Source organism: Coenobita brevimanus, chromosome 31, assembly GCF_032717465.1.
Source record: "Coenobita brevimanus isolate Jiangsu-jjx chromosome 31, ASM3271746v2, whole genome shotgun sequence".
Classification (NCBI taxonomy): Eukaryota; Metazoa; Arthropoda; class Malacostraca; order Decapoda; family Coenobitidae; genus Coenobita; species Coenobita brevimanus.
The window spans coordinates 360,209-385,000 of NC_136984.1; the positions used below are offsets into that span (position 1 = coordinate 360,209).

At 39.0% G+C, this 24,792-nt stretch overlaps 1 protein-coding gene across 1 annotated transcript in view; it reads right to left on the minus strand.

The window, feature by feature from the left end:
• Nucleotides 1–19,134: 19,134 nt before the first annotated feature.
• Nucleotides 19,135–24,792, minus strand: part of imd (death domain-containing immune deficiency protein) — a 6,001-nt gene continuing 343 nt past the window's right edge. Inside the window, exons 2-3 of the mRNA XM_080269050.1 lie at nucleotides 20,632–20,768; nucleotides 19,135–19,399 (exon numbers count right to left, since the gene is read on the minus strand). Of these exons, the coding sequence (XP_080125176.1) occupies nucleotides 19,135–19,399; nucleotides 20,632–20,768 (402 nt within the window). The remainder of the gene's footprint in view (nucleotides 19,400–20,631; nucleotides 20,769–24,792) is intronic.

The following is a 24,792-nucleotide window of genomic DNA, read 5'->3' on the forward strand; positions in this document are numbered from 1 at the left end:
ATTTTGTGTCAGTGCTAGGGGAACTTTGTATCGAAAACATTTTGTATCAGTGCCAGAAGAACGGTGCAACCTGCATCAGTACCAAGAGAACAGGGTAACAACCTGCATCAGTGCCAAGAGAACGGTGCAACTAGCATCAGTGCCAAGAGAACGGTGCAACCTGCATCAGTGATGAGAAAATCATGTAACCAAAACACTTTGCATCTTAACCATATCAGTTACAATGTGCAAAACTTTTTTTTTTTTTAACTAAGCTTTGCCATTGTAATACTTTGTACAGAAGCAACAAAGTTGCTTTTTACTATATTTTGCCGTATGAATATTATGTGCAGAAGCAACAAGTTGCTTTTTATTAAGTTTTGCCATATTAATATAATGTGCAGAAGCAACAAGTGGCAATTTACAAAGGTCCGCTGTATTAATACAATGAGCAGAAACACCAACTAGTTTTTTACTAAGTTTTGCCGTATTAATTCAATGTGCAGAATGAACAAGTTGCTTCTTTTTACTACGTATTGCCCTAATACAAAGTGTAGAGGCAACAAGCTACTTTCTAAGGTTACCAATACAGTAGTAATACAATAAGCAGTACCAACAAGTTGCTTTATACAAAGATTTGGCGAATTAATACGATGTGGAGAAGCACGTTTTGCATCAGTGCTAAGAGAATGGCGTAACTTGCATCAGGCTTTAAGAGAATGGCGTCACCACAACATTACCATCTTAGGCGTATTATTACAATGTCCAGCACGAACACGGTACTTCATACGAAGGTTTGCTGTATTAAAATGTGCAGCACCAATCAGTTGTTTTGTACTAAGTTTTGCTATACTGGTACACTGTGCAGGAAAAATAAGTTGCTTTATACTAACGTTTGCCGTATTAATACAATGTGCAGCACGAACAACATGATTTTTAATTAAATTGGCCGTATTTATGGATTAGGCATAAGCAACAAGCTGATGTTTAGTAAGGTTCACGGTACGAATACAGTGTGCAGAAGAAACAGGTTCCATTTTACGAAGTTATGCCATATCGGTAAAATGTGGAGCAACAAGTTGCATTTTAATAAGTTTTGCAGTATTAATACAATATGCAGTAGTAGTAATATAATATGCAGTAGTAGTAATACAATGTGGTTATAGTAATACGATGTGCAGAAGCAACAAGTTGCTTTTTACCAAGTTTTGCCGTATTAATATAATGCAGACAAGAAACAAGCTGCTTTTGACTAAGTATGCAGTATTAATACAATGTGCAGCACCAATTTGCTTGTTACTGTTTTGCATCATTAATACAATGTGCACAAGCAACAAGTTGCCTTTTACTTAGTTCTGCCGTATTAATATAACGTGAAGCTCCAAAAAGTTGCCTTTTACTAAGGTATGCCATATTAATGCAATGTTCTGAAGCCAGTAGTTCCTCTTTACTATGTTTTGCCTTATTAATAGAATGTGCCGCACCAAAAAGTTGCTTCTTACTTAGATTTGCCGTATTAATGCAATGTGCAGAAGCAACATGTTGCATTTTACTAAGTTTTACTAATACATTGTGCAGCACCAACAAGGAGCTTATTACTTAGTTTTTGCCGTATACAGTATGCAATGTGCAGCACTTTTTTTTTTTTTTTTTTATACCAAGTTCTGTCATTTTGATACATTGTGCAGAAGCAACAAGTTGTTTTTAACAAGGTTTGCCGTATTAATACAATGTGCAGACGCGACAAGTTTAGCATTATCAACAGAATGTGAAGGAAAAGCTGATTTTGACTAAGGTTTGCCGTATTAATAAAACATGCAAAAGTAACAAGTTACTTTTTACTCTTTTGCTGTGTTCATATAGTAAGCACAAGAAACAAGTGACTTTTTTTGCTATGGTTTGTCGTATTAATACAATGAGCAGAAGCACCAACTTGTATTTTACTATGTTTTGTCGTATTATTTCGAGGTGGAGAAGGAGGAGGTGGAGAGTGTAATGTGTCCATTTCCAGCTGGTACAATCTCAAACATTATGCAGACTGTGGGTTTCTTGTTCAAGTTTTTCCATCTCATGTTTGACAATCATTTCTGCTGAGCTGGTATGTTCACTCGATATATGTTGTCATTCACTTATGAGGTGTGTCATATAGGTTTGTAACTATGTCTAAACAAGTATGTGAAAAGGTGTATTAGCAGAATGTGCAAAAGCAACAAATTGCCTTTTATTGTAGTGCTAATACAATGTGCAGAAGCAACGAATTCCATTTTATTGAGTTAGTACTGGTACATTGTGCAGAAGGAAAACGTTGTTTCTTACTTAGTTTTGCCGTAGTAATACAAAGTGCAGCACCAACAAATTGCTTATTATTGATGTTTGCCACATTAAAATGTGCAGCACCAACCAAGTTGTTTTTTTTACTGAAGTTTTCCGTATTTATACACTGTGCCGCACTAACAAGTTGCTTTTTAATGAAATTTGCCATATTACTACAGTGTGCAGCACCAACAAATTGCTTTCTACTGATGTTTGTCGTATTAATACAATGTGCAGCACCAACAAATTGCTTTCTGCTCGTGTTTGTCGTATTAATACAATGTGCAGCACCAACAAATTGCTGTCTGCTCATGTTTGCCGTATTAATACAATGTGCAGCACCAACAAATTGCTTTCTACTGATGTTTGTCGTATTAATACAATGTGCAGCACCAACAAAGTGCTTTTTACTGGTTTGCCATAATACTACAACGTGCAGCACCAAGTTGTTTTTTACTTAGTTTTGTTTTATAACAACACTGTGCAACTCCAGCAGTCTTTTATACTACGGTTTCCCGTATTAATACGATAGTGCAACAACAAATTGCTTTTTAGTAAGTTTTGTAATATCAATATAAGGTGGAGCACCGACAAGTTGCTTTATAATAAGTTTAGCCGTACAATGTGCAACACCAGCAAGTTGGTTTTTACCAAGTTTTGCCGTATGGATGTTGTCCAAAACCATCATGTTGCATTTTCCTAAGGTTTGCCGTATTAATACAGTGCAGACGCAAGTTACCTTTATAGTAGGTTTGCCTTATTAATACAATGTGAAGAAGCAATACGTTGGTTTTAATTGTTCTGTCGTATTAATAGTGTGCAGCACCAAGAAGTTTCTTTTTACTGTGTTCTGCCCTATACATACATGCGAAGAAGAACATGCTGCTGTTAATTAAGTTTTGCAGTATAAATAGAACTGCAGCTGCAACAAGTAGCATTTCACAAAATTTTACAGTATTACTACAATGTGTTTGAATGGATGAGTAAATGGAGAGTGAGTCGTCCTGTCTCGGCTACCTCCCTTTCCTTGGGGGAAGCAGCCTAGGTATATAGATAGACAGATAGACTACAATGTGCAGCAATAACAAGTAGCCCCTAATGATTTGCCGCTTTACAATAATGTGCAGAAGCATTTTGATATTGCTTTTACTAAGTTTTGCCGTATTATTGTGTGCAGAAGCATCTTGATGTTGCTTTTACTGTTTTGCCGTATTAATACAATGTGCAAAAGCATATTTTGGATCAGTGCTAAGAGAACGTTGTATCCAAAACATTTTGCATCAGTGCTTAGAGAGTGGCATAAGCTGCATCAATGTTAACAGAATGGTTAAACCTGCATCATTGCAAAGAGAACGATGCAACCTGCATCAGTGCAAAGACAACGGTGCAACCTGCATCAATGCAAAGAGAACGGTGCAAACTGCATCAATGCAAAGAGAACGGTGCACCCTGCATCAATGCAAAGAGAATGGTGCAACCTGCATCAGTGCCAAGAGAACGGTGCAACCTGCATCAGTGCCAAGAGAATGGTGCAACCTGCATCAGTGCCAAGAGAATGGTGCAACCTGCATCAGTGCCAAGAGAATGGTGCAACCTGCATCAGTGCCAAGAGAATGGTGCAACCTGCATCAGTGCCAAGAGAATGGTGCAGCCTGCATCAGTGCCAAGAGAATGGTGCAACCTGCATCAGTGCCAAGAGAACGGTGCAACCTGCATCAGTGCCAAGAGAATGGTGCAGCCTGCATCAGTGCCAAGAGAATGGTGCAACCTGCATCAGTGCCAAGAGAATGGTGCAACCTGCATCAGTGCCAAGAGAATGGTGCAACCTGCATCAGTGCCAAGAGAATGGTGCAACCTGCATCAGTGCCAAATTAGGACTATGGTGCAACCTGCATCAGTGCCAAGAGAATGGTGCAACCTGCATCAGTGCCAAGAGAACGGTGTAACCTGCATCAGTGCCAAGAGAATGGTGCAACCTGCATCAGTGCCAAGAGAATGGTGCAACCTGCATCAGTGCCAAGAGAATGGTGCAACCTGCATCAGTGCCAAGAGAATGGTGCAACCTGCATCAGTGCCAAGAGAATGGTGCAACCTGCATCAGTGCCAAGAGAACGGTGCAACCTGCATCAGTGCCAAGACAATGGTACAACCTGCATCAGTGCTATGACAATGGTGCAACCTACATCAGTGCCAAGAGAATGGTGCAACCTGCATCAGTGCCAAAACAATGGTGCAACCTGCATCAGTGCCAAAACAATGGTGCAACCTGCATCAGTGCCAAGAGAACGGTGCAACCTGCATCAGTGCCAAGAGAACGGTGTACGTAAAACAATTTGCATCAGTGCCAGGAGAAAGGTGTAACCAAAACAATTTTCATCAGTGCTCAGAGAATCGCGTAACCTGCATTAGTGTTAAGAGAGCCGTGCAAGATGCATCAGTGCAAAGAGACCGGTGTAACCAAAACAATTTGCATTTTAGCCGTATGAATACAATGTGCAGCACCATTTTTTTTTTTTTAACCAACTTTTGCCATGCTAATACATTGTGCTGAAGAAAGAAGTTGGTTAACTAAGGTTTACTGTATTAATAAAAGCGGAGAAGCAACAAGTTGGTTTTTACGACGTTATGCCGTATTAATACAATAAGCGGCACCAACAAGTACCTCTTCATAAAGATTTGCACTATTAATACAATGTGCAGAAGCAACAGGGTGCTTCTTAGTGTTGTCATTAATACATTGTGAAGCACAAGTTACTTTTTACTAAGCTGTGCTGTATGATTACAATATGAGGAAGCAACTAGATGCTTTTTATTGCGTTTTGCAGAATTAATACAATGTGCAGCACCAACATACTGCGTTTCACTAAGTTTTGCCGTGTTAATACAGTACGCAGCACTAAGTTGCTTTTTACTGCTTTTCACAAAGGTTTGATGTGTTAGCATAATGTGCATATCAGTACACTGTGTAGAAGCATCAAGTTGCTATTTACTATGTTTTGCCATATTACTATAATGCATAGAAGCCAGAAGTTTCCCTTTTTGCTAAGTTTAGAAGTATTGATACCATGTGTAGAAGGAAGAATTTAGTTTATACCATTACCTCGCCATCCCACACTGCCACAGGCTCCAACAGCTGTAGTTCAGTACAGGAAGGATGTTGACCAGTGAGTTGTTCTTCCTATGGTCAGCCTTTAGGTGCACAGTACACAAGATCAGCTGAGGCGTTGTAAATAATCACCTGGTTTCTTAATACGGCAGAACTTAGTAAAGGTTACTTGGTGTACATATTAATACTGCAAAATTTAATAAAATGCAAGTTGTTGGTGATGCATAATATTTAAAAATTAGTAAAACAAAAACAAAGAAAAGCATGTTCCTTTTGTGTATTATGTGTAAACGGCGGAACTTTGTAAAAAGGAACTTGCTGGTGCTGCACATTTTATCAGTGTGGCAAAACTTGGTAAAAAGCAACTTGGTGCTGCTCATTGTATTAATACGACAAATTTAGTAAAAAGCAACTTGGTGCTGCTCATTGTATTAATACGGCAGAACTTAGTAAAAAGCAACTTGGTGCTGCTCATTGTATTAATACGACAAATTTAGTAAAAAGCAACTTGTTGGTGCTCCTCAGTCTATTAATACGGCAAAACAGTAAAAGGGAACTTGTTGCGTCTGCACATTGTATTAATACGGCAGAACTCGGTAAAAAGCAACTTGGTGCTGCTCATTGTATTAATACGGCAAATTTAGTAAAAAGCAACTTGGTGCTGCTCATTGTATTAATACGGCAAATTTAGTAAAGATCAACTTGTTGCGTCTGCACATTGTATTAATACGGCAAAACTCGGTAAAAAGCAACTTGGTGCTGTATATTGTATTAATACTGCATAACTTTGTAAATGACACCTTGTTGCTGTTGCCTAAATTATTAATACTGGAAAACTTTGTTAAAAGCAACGTGTTGCTGCTGCACATTATATATTGTCAGTTTCTTAAATTTAGTCGATTCACTGCAACAAGGCTGAGATTTTCGTCCTTTTGCAGGTTGTTTACATAAACCTGAATGGCAGAATTAAGCAACACCACGACACGACATCCATTCCATGCAACTTCTTCCTGACTAGCATCATATTTTAGCGTTGATCCGCTGCAGCTTAATATCCAGCATGGAGACATGAATGTTTTACGCCTAGTTAAAGTGAACACAGTATAGTACCGCCTGTTTGTCCATGCCAGTTTATTTCTGCTTTTGGCCTGAGAATAATAGTTTGCAGTAAATTATGCAGTCCATGCAGATAAAATGAGTAGTACTGATTCCTCATTCCTTTTTGGTCATCGTGTAAATAATCCTTCGTATGTAATTTCTGCATTGTGTTGATATTTTAAAGATAGCAGTAACATACAGGATAACAGTTAAATTAATGTGCAAAAGAATCGGTTTAAAAGAGGTGTTCGACAGCCTCGTAAAAGCCCGCGAATTTTGACTTTTTCGCCATTGTCACTCGTTTTCACTTAAGTTTTCAGTAGGGGTGGGCGATACCAGCAAAAAATGATAATCATGATTACTGATTACTTTTATGAAAGTAATCGATTAGTCATTGATTACTATCAATTTATAAGTACAGTATAATCATTATAATGTGATGGTTTGAGTGCAGTTACAAAGTGCACACTGCAGATAGTTTCCTGGTACCTGGTAGTTTGTGTGTGTGTGTGTGTGTGTGTGGACTTTTGGAGACTACTCTATAATTTTTCTTCTTTCCAAAACTATAAATATAGAAAGCAAGCGACATACCAAGAAGTCTTCATTCCCGGGGATCAGTTGGCTGTCATTGTTTTGTTTACGAGTCAGCTGTGCCTTCCGCGGGAGACAATCTCGTCTTGTGTACTGTTCTTATGCATGTCTATAAAATCCGCTTCAAAAAGAAATCTTACAAAACTGTAATGTAACATGAATAATAAGCTTAATGTTATTGAAAATCATATGGGTCATCTTAAAGTTTCTGAACTCCAATCCCCAAAACGAAGATAGGTTATTTGGAAGTCGTCACTTTATTGGTATTTCCGCCAAATATCATGCTTACAAAATGAAATACCAGTGATCAATATCAATGTTCTCACAAATAAAATACATACCTAGGAGTTGGCAGCTAAATCGTCTATCTATGCCATTGAGACGAGGGATTCATTTACAACATGCTGTACAAAAATGCCTCCAATATTTCGAGTCGCGGACTGCAAGTGCATTACCAAACGTAAGATGTTTAACAAACCATAACCTGGCATGTTAATGGCTAGAAGTATGACAAAAATCCACCAAAAGTACTCTAAAATAATCGATTACTGGAAAAATAATCGATTACAATATTTTTCTGGCGAGTAATCGAAGTAATCGATTACAAATAATCGATTACGCCCACCCCTACTTTTCACTTTTCAGTGTGGCCCCAGCCGTCGTGGGTGGAGGGTGCTGGTGTGTTCAGCTCCCGGGTCCTTTCAAACCCGCTGCCACTACCCGCCCTTCCAGTGGCTACACTTGCCCATATTGATACCTGTAGTCACATTTGGGCAACAATAACTCTTAGAAGATAATAATGATAAATAAAAAATGGAAAAGAGCAATTTGATGAGATTCAGAAGTAAATATAACGGCCACACGGCACACCAACTCAAATGTGTATAGTTGCCAATCAGCACAAAATATCGTTGGGTAAAATGAAAGAGCTAAAAGTAATGCATATGTTTTCTAGAATATCGCATAATTTGGAAAGAATCTTCATATTGTCTGATTTTAAACCTATGGCCACCAAAATGTAGTGTTATATTTGAATTTATCCAGTCTAGTAGCTTCGGGCATTATTATTATTATTATTATTATTATTATTATTAATTTATTCTTGGCATCTGACGGTTTTATTCGGGTTGTGATAGACTTGAACTGAAGGGGGTTAGATGTTGTACTGATAAACCCCTTCAGTATGAGTGGACTTTGAAAATAACCGTCATGGCAAGGAAAGAGGGAGAGTTCAAAGTCTTCAAGCCACAAGAAAGCTTGGAATAAAAGATTACGGCGTCGACACCATTCTGTTAACTGATGCAAAATGTTTAGTTAGCATTATCACTGATGCAGATGTTTAATTACACCATTATCACTGATGCAGATGTTTAATTACACCATTATCACTGATGCAGATGTTTAATTACACCATTATCACTGATGCAGATGTTTAATTACACCATTATCACTGATGCAGATGTTTAATTACACCACTCTGATGCAGATGTTTAATTACACCATTATCACTGATGCAGATGTGTAGTAACCCTTAACATGCAGTGTAATTACATCATTGTTTTAGCACTGATGGAAAATGTTTACAGTTACACCATTATCACTGATGCCAAATGTTTAATTACATCATTATCACTGATGCAGATGTTTAATTACCATTAACATGCACAGTGTGCAATTACATCACTTTTAGCACTGATGCAGATGTTTATTAACCATTAACATGCAGTATAATTAGATCATTGTTTTAGCACTGATGGAAAATGTTTATAGTTACACCATTATCACTGATGCCAAATGTTTAATTACATTATTTTAGCACTGATGCAGATGTTTAGTAACCATTAACATGCACAGTGTGTACTTACACCATTCTTTTAGCACTGATGCAGATGTTTAGTAGCCTAACCATTAACATGCACAATGTGTAATTACATTATCACTGATGCAGATGTTTAGTAACCATTAACATGCACAATGTGTAATTACATCATTCTTTTAACACATGCAAAATGTTTAGTTACGCCATTATCATTGATGCCAAATGTTTAATTACATTATTTTAGCATTGATGCAGATGTGTTGTAACCATTAACATGCACAATGTGTAATTACATCATTCTTTTAACACATGCAAAATGTTTTTGGTGTACAGTACACACTTATGCAAAATGACGCCAGCGGTTCTCAGTCGGGGTTCACTTGGAACCCTGGGGAGGGATTTAGGCCAGGGGAAGAACTGCGGAGGAATTTGTCTTCAGCTGAGGAACTGTGTGAAGGTGCAGATGAGGACAATACTATTATGTCCCGTTGTTTAAGACTTAAAGCATAATTGCAGTTACAAACTACCACTACAACACTGTAACATAAGCATAATTGCAGTTACAAACTACCACTACAACACTGTAACAAGCATAATTGCAGTTACAAACTACCACTACAACACTGTAACATAAGCATAATTGCAGTTACAAACTACCACTACAACACTAACAAGCATAATTGCAGTTACAAACTACCACTACAACATTGTAACATTATTTGACAGTCGGTGACACCAATGCTTGTGACGTCACTGTTTGAAAAGCGCGCTGGTGTTAATATTACAAAACCAAATGTGTGGTTTGAACAACAGCATTTGGAAGGGCAGAGTCGTGCAGAATAATGTGTTATTCTCATGTCAGCCAATGTGAACCACCAGATGGTCCACCAAACACTATCAGAACATCCCGCCAACCTGCAGGCTGACCTGAAGGACAGATTTACTGTTGGAAACAAAGGAACTTTCCCTCTTGGATTACCCAGCCATTTCTGTTAACTCTGAGAGTAATGACTCTGGCAATGGAGTCTGAATATTACTGGTGCACAATGGTTTGGTTGCACCGTTCCTTAGCACTGGTGCAGAATGGTTTGGTTGCACCGTTCTTTAGCACTGATGCAGAATGGTTTGGTTGCACCGCTCCTTACCACTAGTGCAAAATGGTTTGGTTGCACCGTTCCTTAGCACTGGTGCAAAATGGTTTGGTTGCACCGTTCCTTAGCACTGATGCACAATGGTTTGGTTGCACCGTTCCTTAGCACTGATGCAGAATGGTTTGGTTGCACCGTTCCTTAGCACTGGTGCAGAATGGTTTGGTTGCACCGTTCCTTAGCACTGGTGCAGAATGGTTTGGTTGCACCGTTCCTTAGCACTGATGCAGAATGGTTGGTTGCACCGTTCCTTAGCACTGATGCAGGTTGCACCGTTCCTTAGCACTGGTGCCAAATGGTTTGGTTGCACCGTTCCTTAGCACTGATGCAGAATGGTTTGGTTGCACCGTTCCTTAGCACTGATGCACAATGGTTTGGTTGCACCGTTCCTTAGCACTGATGCAAAATGTCAGCACATATTAATACGGCAGACCTTAGTAAAAAGCAACTTGCTGCTTCTGCACATTGTATTAATACTGCAAAACTTAGTAAAAAGAAACTCGTTCGTGCTGTGCATTGTACGAGTATTATTACGGCAAAACAATAAAAGGCAAATTGTTGCTTCAGCAGAACTTATTAAAAAGCATCTTGGTGCGGCACATTGTATATGGCAAAACTTAATAAAAGCTACTTGTTGCATCTGCACATTGTATTACGGCAAAACTTAGGGGGGAAAATACTGTTTTTGCACATTGAATTCATACTGCAAAACTTAGTAAGAGATAGGTTGCATCTGCTCAGTATATTAATACGGCAGAACTTTGTAACAAACAACTTGTTGGTGCTGCACATTGTATTAATACTGCATAACAGTATAAAGGAACATGTGCACAGTATATCAATACTCCCGAATGTAGTCAAACAACATGGTGCTGCATTTTGTAGTAATACAGCAGCACTAAAAACCAACTTCTTGCTTCTGCACGTTGTATTAACATGACAGAACTTAGTATGAAGCAATATGGTGCTGCTCATTGTATTAATACGGCAAAAGCTGCGCAGTGTTTTAATACAGCCAAGATGCCAAATGGTTACACCGTTCTGTTAACACTGATGCGAGATGTTTTAGTCAACGCCTCGATAGCCTTACATTCTAGTTGCTTGATGTGAATTGGCTATGGTTCTGCTATATGTTTGATGGTTTCTGTAAATATTTCTTTCATCCCACACTTAACTATGTGATATATAGCATGTTTTCCAGTAGCCTCGTAGCCATGGTAAGATTTGAGTGGGCAGAGAAGCTGAATATTACTCTAACCAATATTTGTTATCCTTTAGGTGTTCATAATCTAAACAAGTGTTGAATTTGTGGCAGGAACAACAATTGCTACTCCTCTGTAATTAGCAGCAGGAACAACGATTACTACTGTTCTATAATTGCTACTCTTCTAAAATCTGCAACAGGAACAATTGCTACTTTTCTAAAAACTTGCGGCAGGAAAAACGGTTGATGCTCGTCACTCCAAAATTACCTTTCTGTTCGCCATGTGTAGCCTAAAGAAAGCTTGATTTTTCCGCCAGAACAGAGCTTAATATTCCCGTCACCAAGATTTGTTTTAAATTAGCCCCGGAACCCAGATAGGAGCTTCTTTTTCCCAGCAAGAAGAAAGCTTATATTCCTACTGTAACTCTCCCATGAGCAATTTGAAGCTTCGTTGTCTTGAATCTGAAATTGCTGAGTGGACAGACCAAAAGTTTACGACGAAGGTTATTTGAAGACTTTGACGATGCTGGATCTTATTAATCCAAATAGTTTTTTTTTTCCCCAGCAAGATCAAAGCTTAATATTCCTACTGTAACTCTCCCATGAGCAATTTGAATCTGGTTCGTTGGCTTAAATCTGAAATTGCTGAGTGCGATGCAAAACAAATATTTACGACGAAGATTATTTTAGAATTGGACGATGCTGGACCTCATTTGGCCTTCCTGTAGAGTTGCTGGTGTTATTTTACAAGTTGCCAATATGCGCTTCAGGGAGATTACCACCATAAAGGCATAGTATGATACCTAATTCTGAGGTAAACATGCCACTGCAGCGGGTTAGGTTAGGTTAGGTACAGAAAAATATACTGCACAACCTGGAGGTGTATTGGCAACTTGTATGAATTTACCGGGTTGCTGACTGCATTCTTTAATATGGGATGCAGGCTAACTGTACGTAATAACCACAAGCGTTCCTTAAATGACCTTCAGAAATTAGGGGCTTGCACTCCACTTTGCGATTTAAAATTTAAGCATATGCTCTTTACTTACGACGTGGTTTATGAGCGTAAGTTTAGGACTGAGTTACGCAATAGTTACAATTAATTTCCCTTTACAATTTTGCATTTACAGGAAGAACAAGGCAGTGAGAGTATAGGAACTTCCCCGTCTTTGAATCATCCTACAATAACAAGTTCAAACATTCATATTGTAACTGCCAATCAGTCGGAAATATGAGAATCCAAATCGAGTTTATTTATTTATTTGTGTTTGGTTTTTGGCGCGGTGACCTTATTGTGTGTGTGTGTGTGTGTGTGTGTGTGTGTGTGTGTGTGTTTTCATTCTTTTTTTAACCAGTACGAGGCAGAATGGAACGTTGTGGTTGGCGGGCGGACATAATAATATGCCATTGTGTTCACATTCCTAAAATTTTTGGCATGACGTTCAGTATGTACTCGTGAAGAATAAATAAAACTGAAATAATGCAAAGTCTTTAGTTTTTAGCCCTTTTTCTCCACACTCAGTTAGCGATGTATAGTATTGTATAGGATGAGGGTAAACGTACGCATCACCTAAGCAGTAGAAGGACCTTGCCAATGTAATTCATATTCCTCCTGTTTGATTTCTGTATTTTTCCATTTTCAGTTTGGTGTATTTCCTCTGAGAAGATTGGGAGAAATACACTGAGGTGGTTTGGCCATGTGGAGAGAATGGAGAATGAACGACTGACTAAGAGGGTGTGTGTAGGTGAGGTGGAGGGAGGGAGAGGGAGAGGATGAGGTGGACGGATGGAGTTGAGAGGTATATGGGGGAGGGGGGAGTGAGTTGGGGTGAGGGTAGTCAAATGGTGGGTGACAGAGCGACTTGGAGGCGTTTTTGTCTGCGGCCACCCTTTGCGGGATTAGGGCGTCGGGCTATAGATAGTTAGAATATTTCCTTTTCCTGCTGAGAAATAATCCACTTTTTATCATCATGTTCCTTAAGCCGTACCTACGAATGCCTAGCTTAACGTGCCCAAAGGTGATTTTCATTCCCCTACTTCCCATCTGGATGCTGTACTGCTTTTACTCTTATTTGACCCAGCTTATCGTCCTTTGGCGGCTTATTTCAATTAGTTCAGTGGCAGAAAAAGACAAGTCACGATTCTGCATCCTTTCCATGGCCTTTCTTAGTGATAGGCGTCATATTCTAGTGCCAGTGTACTCCAGCAGGTCAGCATTCATGATGTAGAGGCGGCAATTTTAGGCCAAGTGTAAAATGAATATAGGATAGGTTAGGTTAGGTTAGATTAAATTACTAGGTACAGTTAAGCTAGGTTATTAGGTTTAATTTAGTCACTGCTCCTCTGAACTGTCTGCTTGCATCCCTCCACCTCTACGACGGGCGCGTAGCACCCGTCTGGCAACAAACTCTCATCCCTTTTCTGTCCAACTCTCTAATGCAAGAGTTAACCGATACTCCCAGTCCTTCATTTATGCAACAGGTCAACTCTGGAACTGTCTCCCTCTGTCTGTATGTCCTGCTGCCTATGATCTCCAGTCTCTCAAACGCAGTGTGTCCAGGCATCTCGAAAGGAACGGATCTTGAATTTGGCTCGCTATTGTATTTTGTTTTTTCTTGGAGGGAACTGTTATGGCGAGCTCATGGCCTTTGGTTCCTTCTTCGCATAAAAAAATATAAACAGGTTAGGACAGTCCATTCCGCCATTACCCTGCAAGCCAAACGAGTCGACACGGCGGAACAGCTAAAAAAAAAAAAAAAACAGGGAAACGAATTTAACATGAAGCGTCTGTTTACCACCCCAGAAGTAATCAGACAGATGTAAGAGACTCTCAGGAAGAAGCACTGATTCGGGTAGGTGCTTCGTCACTGCTTCATATAGAGCGTATGTTTACCGAGCTAAGCGTATGTGTTTTAGTTATATTCCGTAGATACGTACCTGTTTGTACTGTATGTTTGTATGTAAATATTTTGTGCAGACGCTGATATATAAAAAAATATATATATATATATATATATATATATATATATATATATATATATATATATATATATATATATATATATATATATAAAGTGAAGTTTGAATGACCCGTTTGGAAATAATAGTTTGATTTTTTCCTATAAGCCGGTGTTGCTAGCCTATTATCGTTTATTATTATTATTATTATTATTATTATTATTATTATTATTAGCCACTGTTGCTAGCCTGTTATCGTAAATGCATACTCTCACGTATTTGAATAATTTGCTTGAAGGTACACAGATATTTGAATAATAATCCTGCATATGGCACTTGATGGGCATGTTAAATATAGCAACATAATTACATACTTTTATAACTCGTTCTAAAGATCCAGTAATTGTAAATACTCTTCGCAGTTTTCAGTTACTTGTTTGAAAGATATAGTAGTATTCAAAAGTGTTACTATTTAAAGTGGAGTTAGTGTTGCTAGGTTGCCGTGTACGTGAGCGTGACGCCACACACACACACACACACACACACACACACACGGCTGGGTTATAACTTACTGGCTTACGTATTTGCAAGCATCACTAGTTTGTGAAAGTTTAATTTACCATACTTTTGGTTTATATGTAGGTATTGTATAGATTTGTATGTATGTAGGTATTGTATAGGTATTGTATAGGTATGTATGTAGGTATTGTACAGGTATGTATGTAGGTATTGTATAGGTATGTATGTAGGTATTGTACAGGTATGTATGTAGGTATTGTACAGGTATGTATGTAGGTATTGTACAGGTATGTATGTAGGTATTGTACAGGTATGTATGTAGGTATTGTATAGGTATGTATGTAGGTATTCTATAGGTATGTATGTAGGTATTGTATAGGTATGTATGGGTGTGACTAACATGTATGTATATTCTGTTATTGTGTGTATGTATGTATGCTGCTGTATTCTCGTTAAGGATATATCTTGCTTTGTCAATCTATCTATTTCCAGAAGCCTTAATCCCGTAAGGGGTGGCCACAAACAAATCGTCTCCATGTCGCCCTGTCCCCCGCCATTTCCCCCGCTCACTTTAGACCTTTTTTGCTCCAACTTGGCCAAGATTTTCGTCCTTATGCAGCTTATTTCACGTAGCTCAGTGGCAGATATAGACAATGCCACGACCCTACACCTTCTTATCTAGCACTTCTTCGTGACTAGCATATCCATAGTATTTAATTACGGTTTTGGGTGCAAGATGGAGAGATGGCAGTTTTTTTTTATTTATTTTTTGCTGATCACGAAGAAGTGCCATGGAAAGGGTGAATGTACAGTAGAGCCGTTGAATGCTAATCACGAAGAAGTGCTACGGGAAGGGTGGATGTAGAGCCGTAGTATGCTAATCACGAAGAAGTGCTTTGGAAGGGTGGATGTAGAGCCGTAGTATGCTAATCACGAAGAAGTGCTATGGGAAGGGTGGATGTAGAGCCGTAGTAGTATGCTAGTCACGAAGAAGTGCTACAGGAAAGAAATGTTAAAAATGGACGAAAGTCTTTTAAATAAATCGCTTGTTTGCAGTGTTACGTAAAATGAAGTTTGTACAACCCGGCAGTGGAGCAACTCGGTCAGTATCAGTGCCACCACGTGAAGGCGTAGGGAAGAGTTAATTCTCTCTCTTTCTCTCTCTCATTTTTCCATTCTATGTATTTATGCTGTCTCTCTCTCTCTCTCTCTCTCTCTCTCTCTCTCTCTCTCTCTCTCTCCCATTTTATTTCTGCTCTCAGCTTTTCCATTCTCTCTCTCTCTCTCTCTCTCTCTCTCTCTCTCTCTCTCTCTCTCTCTCTCTCTCTCTCTCTCTCTCTCTCTCTCTCTGTATTTCTGCTTCTCTTCTATTTTTCCACTCTCTCTCTCTCTCTCTCTCTCTCTGTATTTCTGCTTCTCTTCTATTTTTCCACTCTCTCTCTCTCTCTCTCTCTCTCTCTCTCTCTCTCTCTCTCGGGGGGGAAAGTTTGAACGTCCGTCTCGTGGGTGTGACTAACATGGAACTTTCGGCGCTGATGCAGTTTCTTTTTTTATATATATATATTTTTTTGAGTTGCGCTGCTGCTGTACAGATTTTTGGCTTATTAAGAAAAAAATACCACTTTCTCCTCAATATATACCACAAATTTCCACAGCCAAGTCAACATCAGTATGACTAATTTTTGGTCAAGCGAAGTGCCGAAATATTTGTCACGCCTTTCCCGCCAAAACATATGAACGTACGATAGAAAGGTGGAACACGCGTACGTTTTCTATAATTACTTTGGTGGTTGGTGGTGGCGAGCATCATCCACTCACTTGATGGAGTGCTGCCTACTTCTTCCCTCACCTTGATCATTCTTTTTCCTGTGTGTGCCCTCCTTTCTTCCAATTCCTCATCATCATCCACTCACTTGATGTAGTGCTGCTTACTTCTTCCTTCACCTTTATCATTCTTTTTCTGTGTCTGTCCTCCTCTCTTCCTATTTCTCCCATCTTTCCTGTCACTTTTTATTACTCTTCTCTCCTTTTCAGGTGGCTTTACATTGAGTTGTAAATGGTTTCCTGTAAGCCAGGAAACCATTTACAACGCTGGGTGGTAACCATAACACCAACCCATACGTGCTCCCTACGTGTCAACAAGTGGGTTGGCGGAGGGTTAGTGCCCCTCCCCGTAAAACAACTAACTCTAAGCGGCCACCCCTTACGGAATTATGGCGTCTGGCTATAGATAGATTATTAGTAGTAGTATTAGTATTAGTCTTAGTATTATTGTTATTATTATTATTATTATTATTATTATTATTATCATTATTATTATTATTATTATTATTTTTTTGTGGCCACCCCTTACGGGATCATGGCGTCTGGCAATAGATAGACAGGCAGACATGCAAACACTTTATTCATTGCCTCAACCTCTCAACAAACTCCAAAGCTTTGACATTAAGTAAAAATCCCCACCATATACACACCAAACAGTTCCAATTCTATACTCCTTTTGATCTAACTTGGCCCAAAATTTAACTTGGCCTAAAATTTCGCTCTAACTTGGCCTAAAATATTACTCTAACTTGGCCTAAAATATTACTCTAACTTGGCCTAAAATTACACTCTAACTTGGCCTGAAATATTACTCTAACTTGGCCTGAAATATTACTCTAACTTGGCCTGAAATATTACTCTAACTTGGCCTGAAATATTACTCTAACTTGGCCTGAAATATTACTCTAACTTGGCCTGAAATATTACTCTAACTTGGCCTGAAATATTACTCTAACTTGGCCTAAAATATTACTCTAACTTGGCCTAATATTCCCTTGTCTCTTTCGTTCCTGTCCTATAGTAGATTAACGCCAGAAAATTTTGCTAGTCACGAAGAAGTGCGACGCCAAGAAAGAGCCGTAGTAGCGTCATTCTGCCGCTGAGCCGCGTGAAGTAAGCTACAAAAGGACGAAAATCTGGGCCAAGTTAAGGTGAAAGGAGTAGAGAATTATTTTACTATATGCTTACTGTAGGGGGCCAATTTTACTCCATATCTTGTAACCCCAATTTGTTTTGTAAAAGAAAATACGGGTCTTGAAATTAGTCTAGAAAATACGGGTCTTGAAATTAGTCAAGAAAAATACGGGTCTTGAAATTAGTCTAGAAAATACGGGTCTTGAAATTAGTCAAGAAAATACGGGTCTTGAAATTAGTCAAGACAATACGGGTCTTGAAATCCAGAAATATACGGGTCTCCAAGAAAATACGGGTTCTGAAATCGGTCAAAAAATACGGGTCTTAAAAATCAAGAAAAATACGATGCAATATCCAACAGTAGTGTCCTAGTAGCCCTATCTGCCTCCCTGTCCTGCCGCAAAGAGAAGTTCGTAGGGGGAGTAAGGAGTAATAAACTAAATCTCTTGGGAAAAGGTGTTAGGGAGCTACCGACGAGAACAGGGGTCTTGATATAATCGTCTCAGTCTCTTAACAACCTCATACACTGCAACATCCATACATCTGTCTTTTAACAACCCCATACACTGCAACATCCATACATCTGTCTTTTAACAACCCCATACACTGCAACATCCATACATCTGTCTTTTAACAACCCCATACACTGCAACATCCATACATCTGTCTTTTAACAACCCCATACACTGCAACATCCATACATCTGTCTTTTAACAACCCCATACACTGCAACATCCATACATCTGTCTTTTAACAACCCCATACACTGCAACATCCATACATCTGTCTTTTAACAACCCCATACACTGCAACATCATCCATACATCTGTCTATTAACAACCTCATACACTGCAACATCCATACATCTGTCTTTTAACAACCCCATACGCTGCAACATCCATACATCTGTCTTTTAACAACCCCATACACTGCAACATCATCCATACATCTGTCTTTTAGCAACCCCATACACTGCAACATCCATACATCTGTCTTTTAACAACCCCATACACTGCATTATCCATATATACATCTGTCTTTTAACAACCCCATACACTGCAACATCATCCATACATCTGTCTTTTAACAACCCCATACGCTGCAACATCCATACATCTGTCTTTTAACAACCCCATACACTGCAACATCCATACATCTGTCTTTTAACAACCCCATACACTGCAACATCCATACATCTGTCTTTTAACAACCCCATACACTGCAATATTCAACAGTCTTTTAACAACCCCATACACTGCAATATTCAACAGTCTTTTAACAACCCCATACACTGCAAGATCTAACAGTAGTGTGGTTAATTTTGCCACAGTTGCTCCATCCGCCTCCCTATCGTGCCACAAGGAGCAGTTCATGAGGGGAGTAAGGAGTAATAAACTAAATCTCTCAGGAAAAGGTGTTAGGGAGAATGCGGATCGTAAAGTCATCGTCTCAGTCTCTTAACAGCCCCATACGCTGCAACATCCAACAGTAGTGTGGTTAATTTTGCCACAGTTGCATTCTCCGCCTCCCTATCGTGCCACAGAGACAGCAGTTCGTGGGTCCTGTCTTGAGAACGAGGGAAATCCGCCTTCAGGTTGTCGAGCTGGCCGGAGGAGAAGCCCATTTTCCGCCCCAGGGAGCTCCACGCTTCCCCTAGGTGCTCACTAACGATAAACTTCTCATGTTCGCCAATCTCACGCCCACACCTGTAAAAAGGAACAAAGTATATTATAACTGTATCGCTTAATTTCATCATCATCATCATCACCATATATTTGCCTACTATAAATTCTTCATATTCAATTTCACGCCCACCTGCAAATTAAGCAAAGAAAAAGGTATCTTGCAACTGTATCCCTTAATTTCATCATCATTACCATCATATTTCTCTAAGGTATTCGCTGACTATATAAATTTCTCGTATTCAATTTCACGCCCACACCTGCAAATTAAATATAAATAAAGGAAAATATATTGTAATCTTATCCCTTAATTCCATCATCATCATTTCTTTAAGGTATACACTGACGATAATATTCTCATGCCAATCCCACGCCCACACCTGTAAAAACGGACACGCACTGTACATCATCATCATCATCATCATCATCACGGCCACACCTGCAAAAGAAATTCGTATATGGGGAGGTTTGTAAATAAAATAAAAATGCAGTAGGGTAAGGCATCAGTGTGTCTTCAACGGTGGTGGTGGTGGTGGTGGTGGTGATGATGATGATGATGATGATGAAAGAATAATAACAAATACTGTAGTAGGGGATGATGATGATGATGATGATGGTGGTGGTGGTGGTGGTGGTGGTGGTGGTGGTGGTGGTGGTGGTGGTGGTGATGATGATGATGATGATGATGATGATGATGGTGATGATGATGATGATGATGATGATGATGGTGATGATGATAATGATGATAATGAAAAAATAATAACAAATACTGTAGTAGGGGATGATGATGATGATGGTGATGATGATGATGATGATAATGAAAGAATAATAACAAGTACTGTAGTAAGGGATGATGATGATGAGGAGGAGGGGGAGAAGGAGGAGGAGGAAGAAGATGAAGAAGAGGAGAAGGAGGAAGAAGGAAAGAAGGAGGGGGAGAGCCAAAGAAGAGGAGGAAGAAGAAAAGGAGGAGGAAGAAGAGGAAAAAGATGAGGAGGAGGTAAAAGAAGATAAGAAGAAGGAGGAGGAACAAGTAGAAAAGAATGAGGAGGAAGAAGAAGATGAAGAGGAGAAGGAGGAAGAAGGAGATGAAGAGGAGGAGGAAGAAGGAAGAGGAGGAGGGAGAAAAGGAGGAGGAGGTGAAAGAAGGTAAGGAGGAGGAGGTAAAAGAAGATAAGGAAGAAGAGGAGGAGGAGGAGGAGGAAGAGAAGGAAGAAGGAAAGAAGAAGAGAGGAAAAACCCCTTCAAACACTCACAGCAACAGGGCATCTACGTCTCTCTTGAGGGGCAGTTCAGATGGGTGGGGTCTGGGCGGTGGTGCGGGCGGTGGGTGGTGGTAGACGGGGCCGATGTGGACGCCTGTACTGCCAGTGATGTTGAAGACTTGTGGCGCCTGTGGAGGGAAAGGAAAAAGTGACGGCGACTGTGCATTGTTATAAATATTTTGTTATTACTGCTACTACTATTACTACTACTACTACCACTACTACTACTACTACCACTACCACTACTGCTACTACCACTACTACTACTACTACTGCTGCTGCTGCTATACTACTACTGCTACAACTATTACTACTGCTACTGCTATTAATACTACTACTAATACTACTATCATGCTACTACCGCTCTAATTAAGCGAATACTTTTACTAGTATTTGGTACTACTATTAGCCTACTACTACTGCAACTACTCTAATTAAGCGAATACTTATAGTAATATTTGTTACTGTTACTAGCCTACTACTACTACTACTACTACTACCACCACCATCACCACCACTCCTCCTGCTACTACTACTGCTACTACCACCACCAATACTACTACTACTACTAATGCCCTTACTAGCATTACTGACGCTGTGCATTATTATATAACGTTAAGAACCATTATTTTTTCAGTTAGCATATTTTTTGTTATAAACGTTCATTATTATTATTATTATTATTACTACTACTACTACTACTACTACTACTACTACTATTATTATTATTATTATTATTATTATTGTTGTTGTTGTTGTTCCAGAATTGTGAATCTGTGCATTCGCTGTTATGAAAAAGAAAAAAATTATTATTATTAACCAAACAATCCTAAATATGTCAATATTTCATATATATATATTTGTGCATTCGTTATTAAAAAGAAAAAAATTATTATTATTATTATTATTAGCCAAAAAATCTTAAATATCAAAGTTTCATAATATATTTGTGCATTCGTTGCTATTAAAAAGAAAAAAAAGATATTATTATTATTATTATTATTACTGTATTATTATTATTATTATTATTATTATTATTATTAGCCAAAAAAAATCGTAAATATCTGTCAGAATTTCATATATAGATTTATTTGTTTTTCGAGACGGTGACGCTGCACAAATATTTCGACGAGTGAACGCGGCCGACCACAGTGAGGAACGTTTTCGGCCACACCTCTTTTTCCACTTTCCCTTCTCGCTCCGCTGGTATTCTCGCTTATTCGGCAAGGTGTTCGCAGCCATTTAGCACGGTGAACACAGGCACAATCCCGGGTTTTACCGCCTCCGAGCCGACAAGGTTAACCCGCCCCGGAATCGTCACTTTGTTGTTGTTGTTGGTGAGGAGAAAGAACAATGGCGCCTGCTTCGAGGGGGAGACGAAAGTGTTGAAAGTGTTGGCTATATTTCATTTTGCTGATGAAGACAATTGCGGGTTTAGTAACTTTAGAACACACACACACACACACACACACACACACACACACACACACACACACACACACACGTATATTTTGCTTCTTTCCGGAGTTACCTGCAATTAGTGACAGCAGGTGATCTGTGTGGAATCGAATGTTGCTTAACCAATGAATTTCTTTTATTTGGGCTCTTGTTTTATTTTTATTATTATTATCATTATTATTATTATTATTATTATTATTATTATTATTACAGCTACCACCACTACTAGCAGTATTAGTGATGGTGGTTGTAGTAGTAGTACAACTACTATTGCTTTTGCTGTTAGTACTAGTACTACTACTGCTACTAATAACATTTTATTACTATCATTATTATAATAATATTATTATTATTATATTACCCACTTAAAGGCCACCTTTGGCGGCCTCCGTTCAATATCAAAAAGCCAGAAATGAGTCATAATTTAGGAACCGGTGGCCCGATTGTACTGGAAATTGCTTTTATTCTTCAAGTTAGAGCATTTTACCGGTACCTGCACTAACAAAAACTGCCCTGCGTTTCGCCGTTTTTGTTGTTACGGTGACAAACCAACCAACAAACAGACAGACAGTGAATCATTATAATATAGATTATCATCATCATGTCACTGATACACACCGTCCATATTGAATACTTTTTTCTCTTGCCCTACGTAATTAATAAAAAATGGCAAAGCTCAATTTAGATAGATAGATAGATAGTTTCAACACTTTCTATTGTTAGATAAGTGTTAGCTAACCGAACGTAAAGTTTTTCTTAGTCGAATGTTTCTCAGGCCGAATCATCCCTTCTGATACACACGAATGACGCCGAATGAGTCGCCTGTGTGTGAGAGAGAGAGAGAGAGAAAGAGAAACAGTTATGGTTGCTACTCATCCATGGTCAAAATTACGTCTCTCTCTCTCTCTCTCTCTCTCTCTCTCTCTCTCTCACGGGTGGGGGATTTTAACAATGAAATTAATGATTTATTATGTAACGTGGAAAATAAAGGAATAATGTGTGTTATTGTGTTATGTATTGTTATTGCGTTGTGTTATTGTTTTAAGTTACTGTGTTATTGTTATCTGTTGTGTTGTTATTGTGTTATATATTGTTATTGCGTTGTTATTGTGTTATTGTTAGTTATTGTGTTATTGTTATCTGTTGTGTTGTTATTGTTATGTATTGTTATTGCGTTGTTATTATTGTTATTGCTTCGAGTTATTTTGTTATTGTGTTGTATTGTTATTGTGTCGTGTTATTGCGTTGTTATGGTGTTATTGTTACTGTGTTATTAAGTTACTGTGTTGTTAGTGTGTTATGTATTGTTATTGCGTTGTTATTGTGTTGTGTTGTGTTATTATCTGTTGTGTTCTTGTTATGTATTGTTATTGCGTTATTATTGTTATTCCTTTATTTTGTTATTGTTGTATTATTGTTATTGTTATTTATTATTGTGTTGTTATTATCTGTTGTGTTATTGTTATTCTTTTATGTTATTATGTTAGTTATTTGTTATATTGTGTCAGTTGTAGGTGGGGACGCTCACCATCCACTCAGTCGATGTAGTGCTGCACTCATGTGACTGTCCTTTCCTCTCTTCCATCCTTCTTTCTTTCCTTCCTCTACTGTCTTTCCTTCATTCTTTCCTCTTCCTTCTGCCTGTGGGTGACTCTACACTGAGTGACAAGCCAAATGGTTTCCTGTACACCAGGAAACCATTTACTACGCTGGGTGGTAACCATATAACCAAATTATGGTGCCTGGTAGTTTAGTGGGTAAAGGCGCTCCAATCGGATTGAGCCGGTGAAGGTTTATATCCAAGGGGTGGTTGGGGTTTATTGCTCATGTAATGCCACACAGGGATGAGTGAGGCTGGTCACTCATCTTAAATGTCAGGACCAACTTGCCTAGCCCCGGGCTCTTACGCTCCTCATGGGGCAACGTAGGATTAGATGATGATGTTATTGAGTTATATGTTATTGTGTTAAGTGTTATTATTATTGTGTTACTTGTTGCATAGTCATTTAAAAGGTCTACGTTGAATTAGGTCATACAGATAACCATGTCATGAAAACTATACTCCTTTCACCTTAACTTGGCCCAGATTTTCGTCCTTTTGCAGCTTATTTCACGTAGCTCGGTGGCAGAAAGAGACAATACTACGGCTCTACATCCTTTCCATAGCACTTCTTCGTGACTAGCATCGTAGTTTCGTGCTAATGTATTCTTCCAACTCAGCATTCATGATGGAGAGATGGCAACTTTAGGCCAAGTTAAGGTAAACAGACTATAAATTACACTTGGTTTACGTCCGCATGGTGTATAGGGGTGCCTTCAGGTGGTGGCACTGATATACCTGGTCGGGTCCACTGCCTGGTGGTGCCTTCAGGTGGTGGCACTGATATGACTGGTCGGGTCCACTGCCTGGTTATACAAACGTCCTTCAACTCCCTCTCTATCCCCCGAAAGGACGATGGTGGACTGCACGAAAGGCTGACTTCAGCCTGCAGTCCACTTGGTTCACGTTTCAGACGAACCTGAGTCTGCTGCTGCTGCTGCTACTACACTACTAATAATAATACCACCACCATCACTACTACTACTACTACTACTACTAATACCACCACTACCACTACTACAGCTACTATACTAATACTAATGCCACCACTACCACCACGGCTACTACTACTACTGCTACTACCACCACCACCA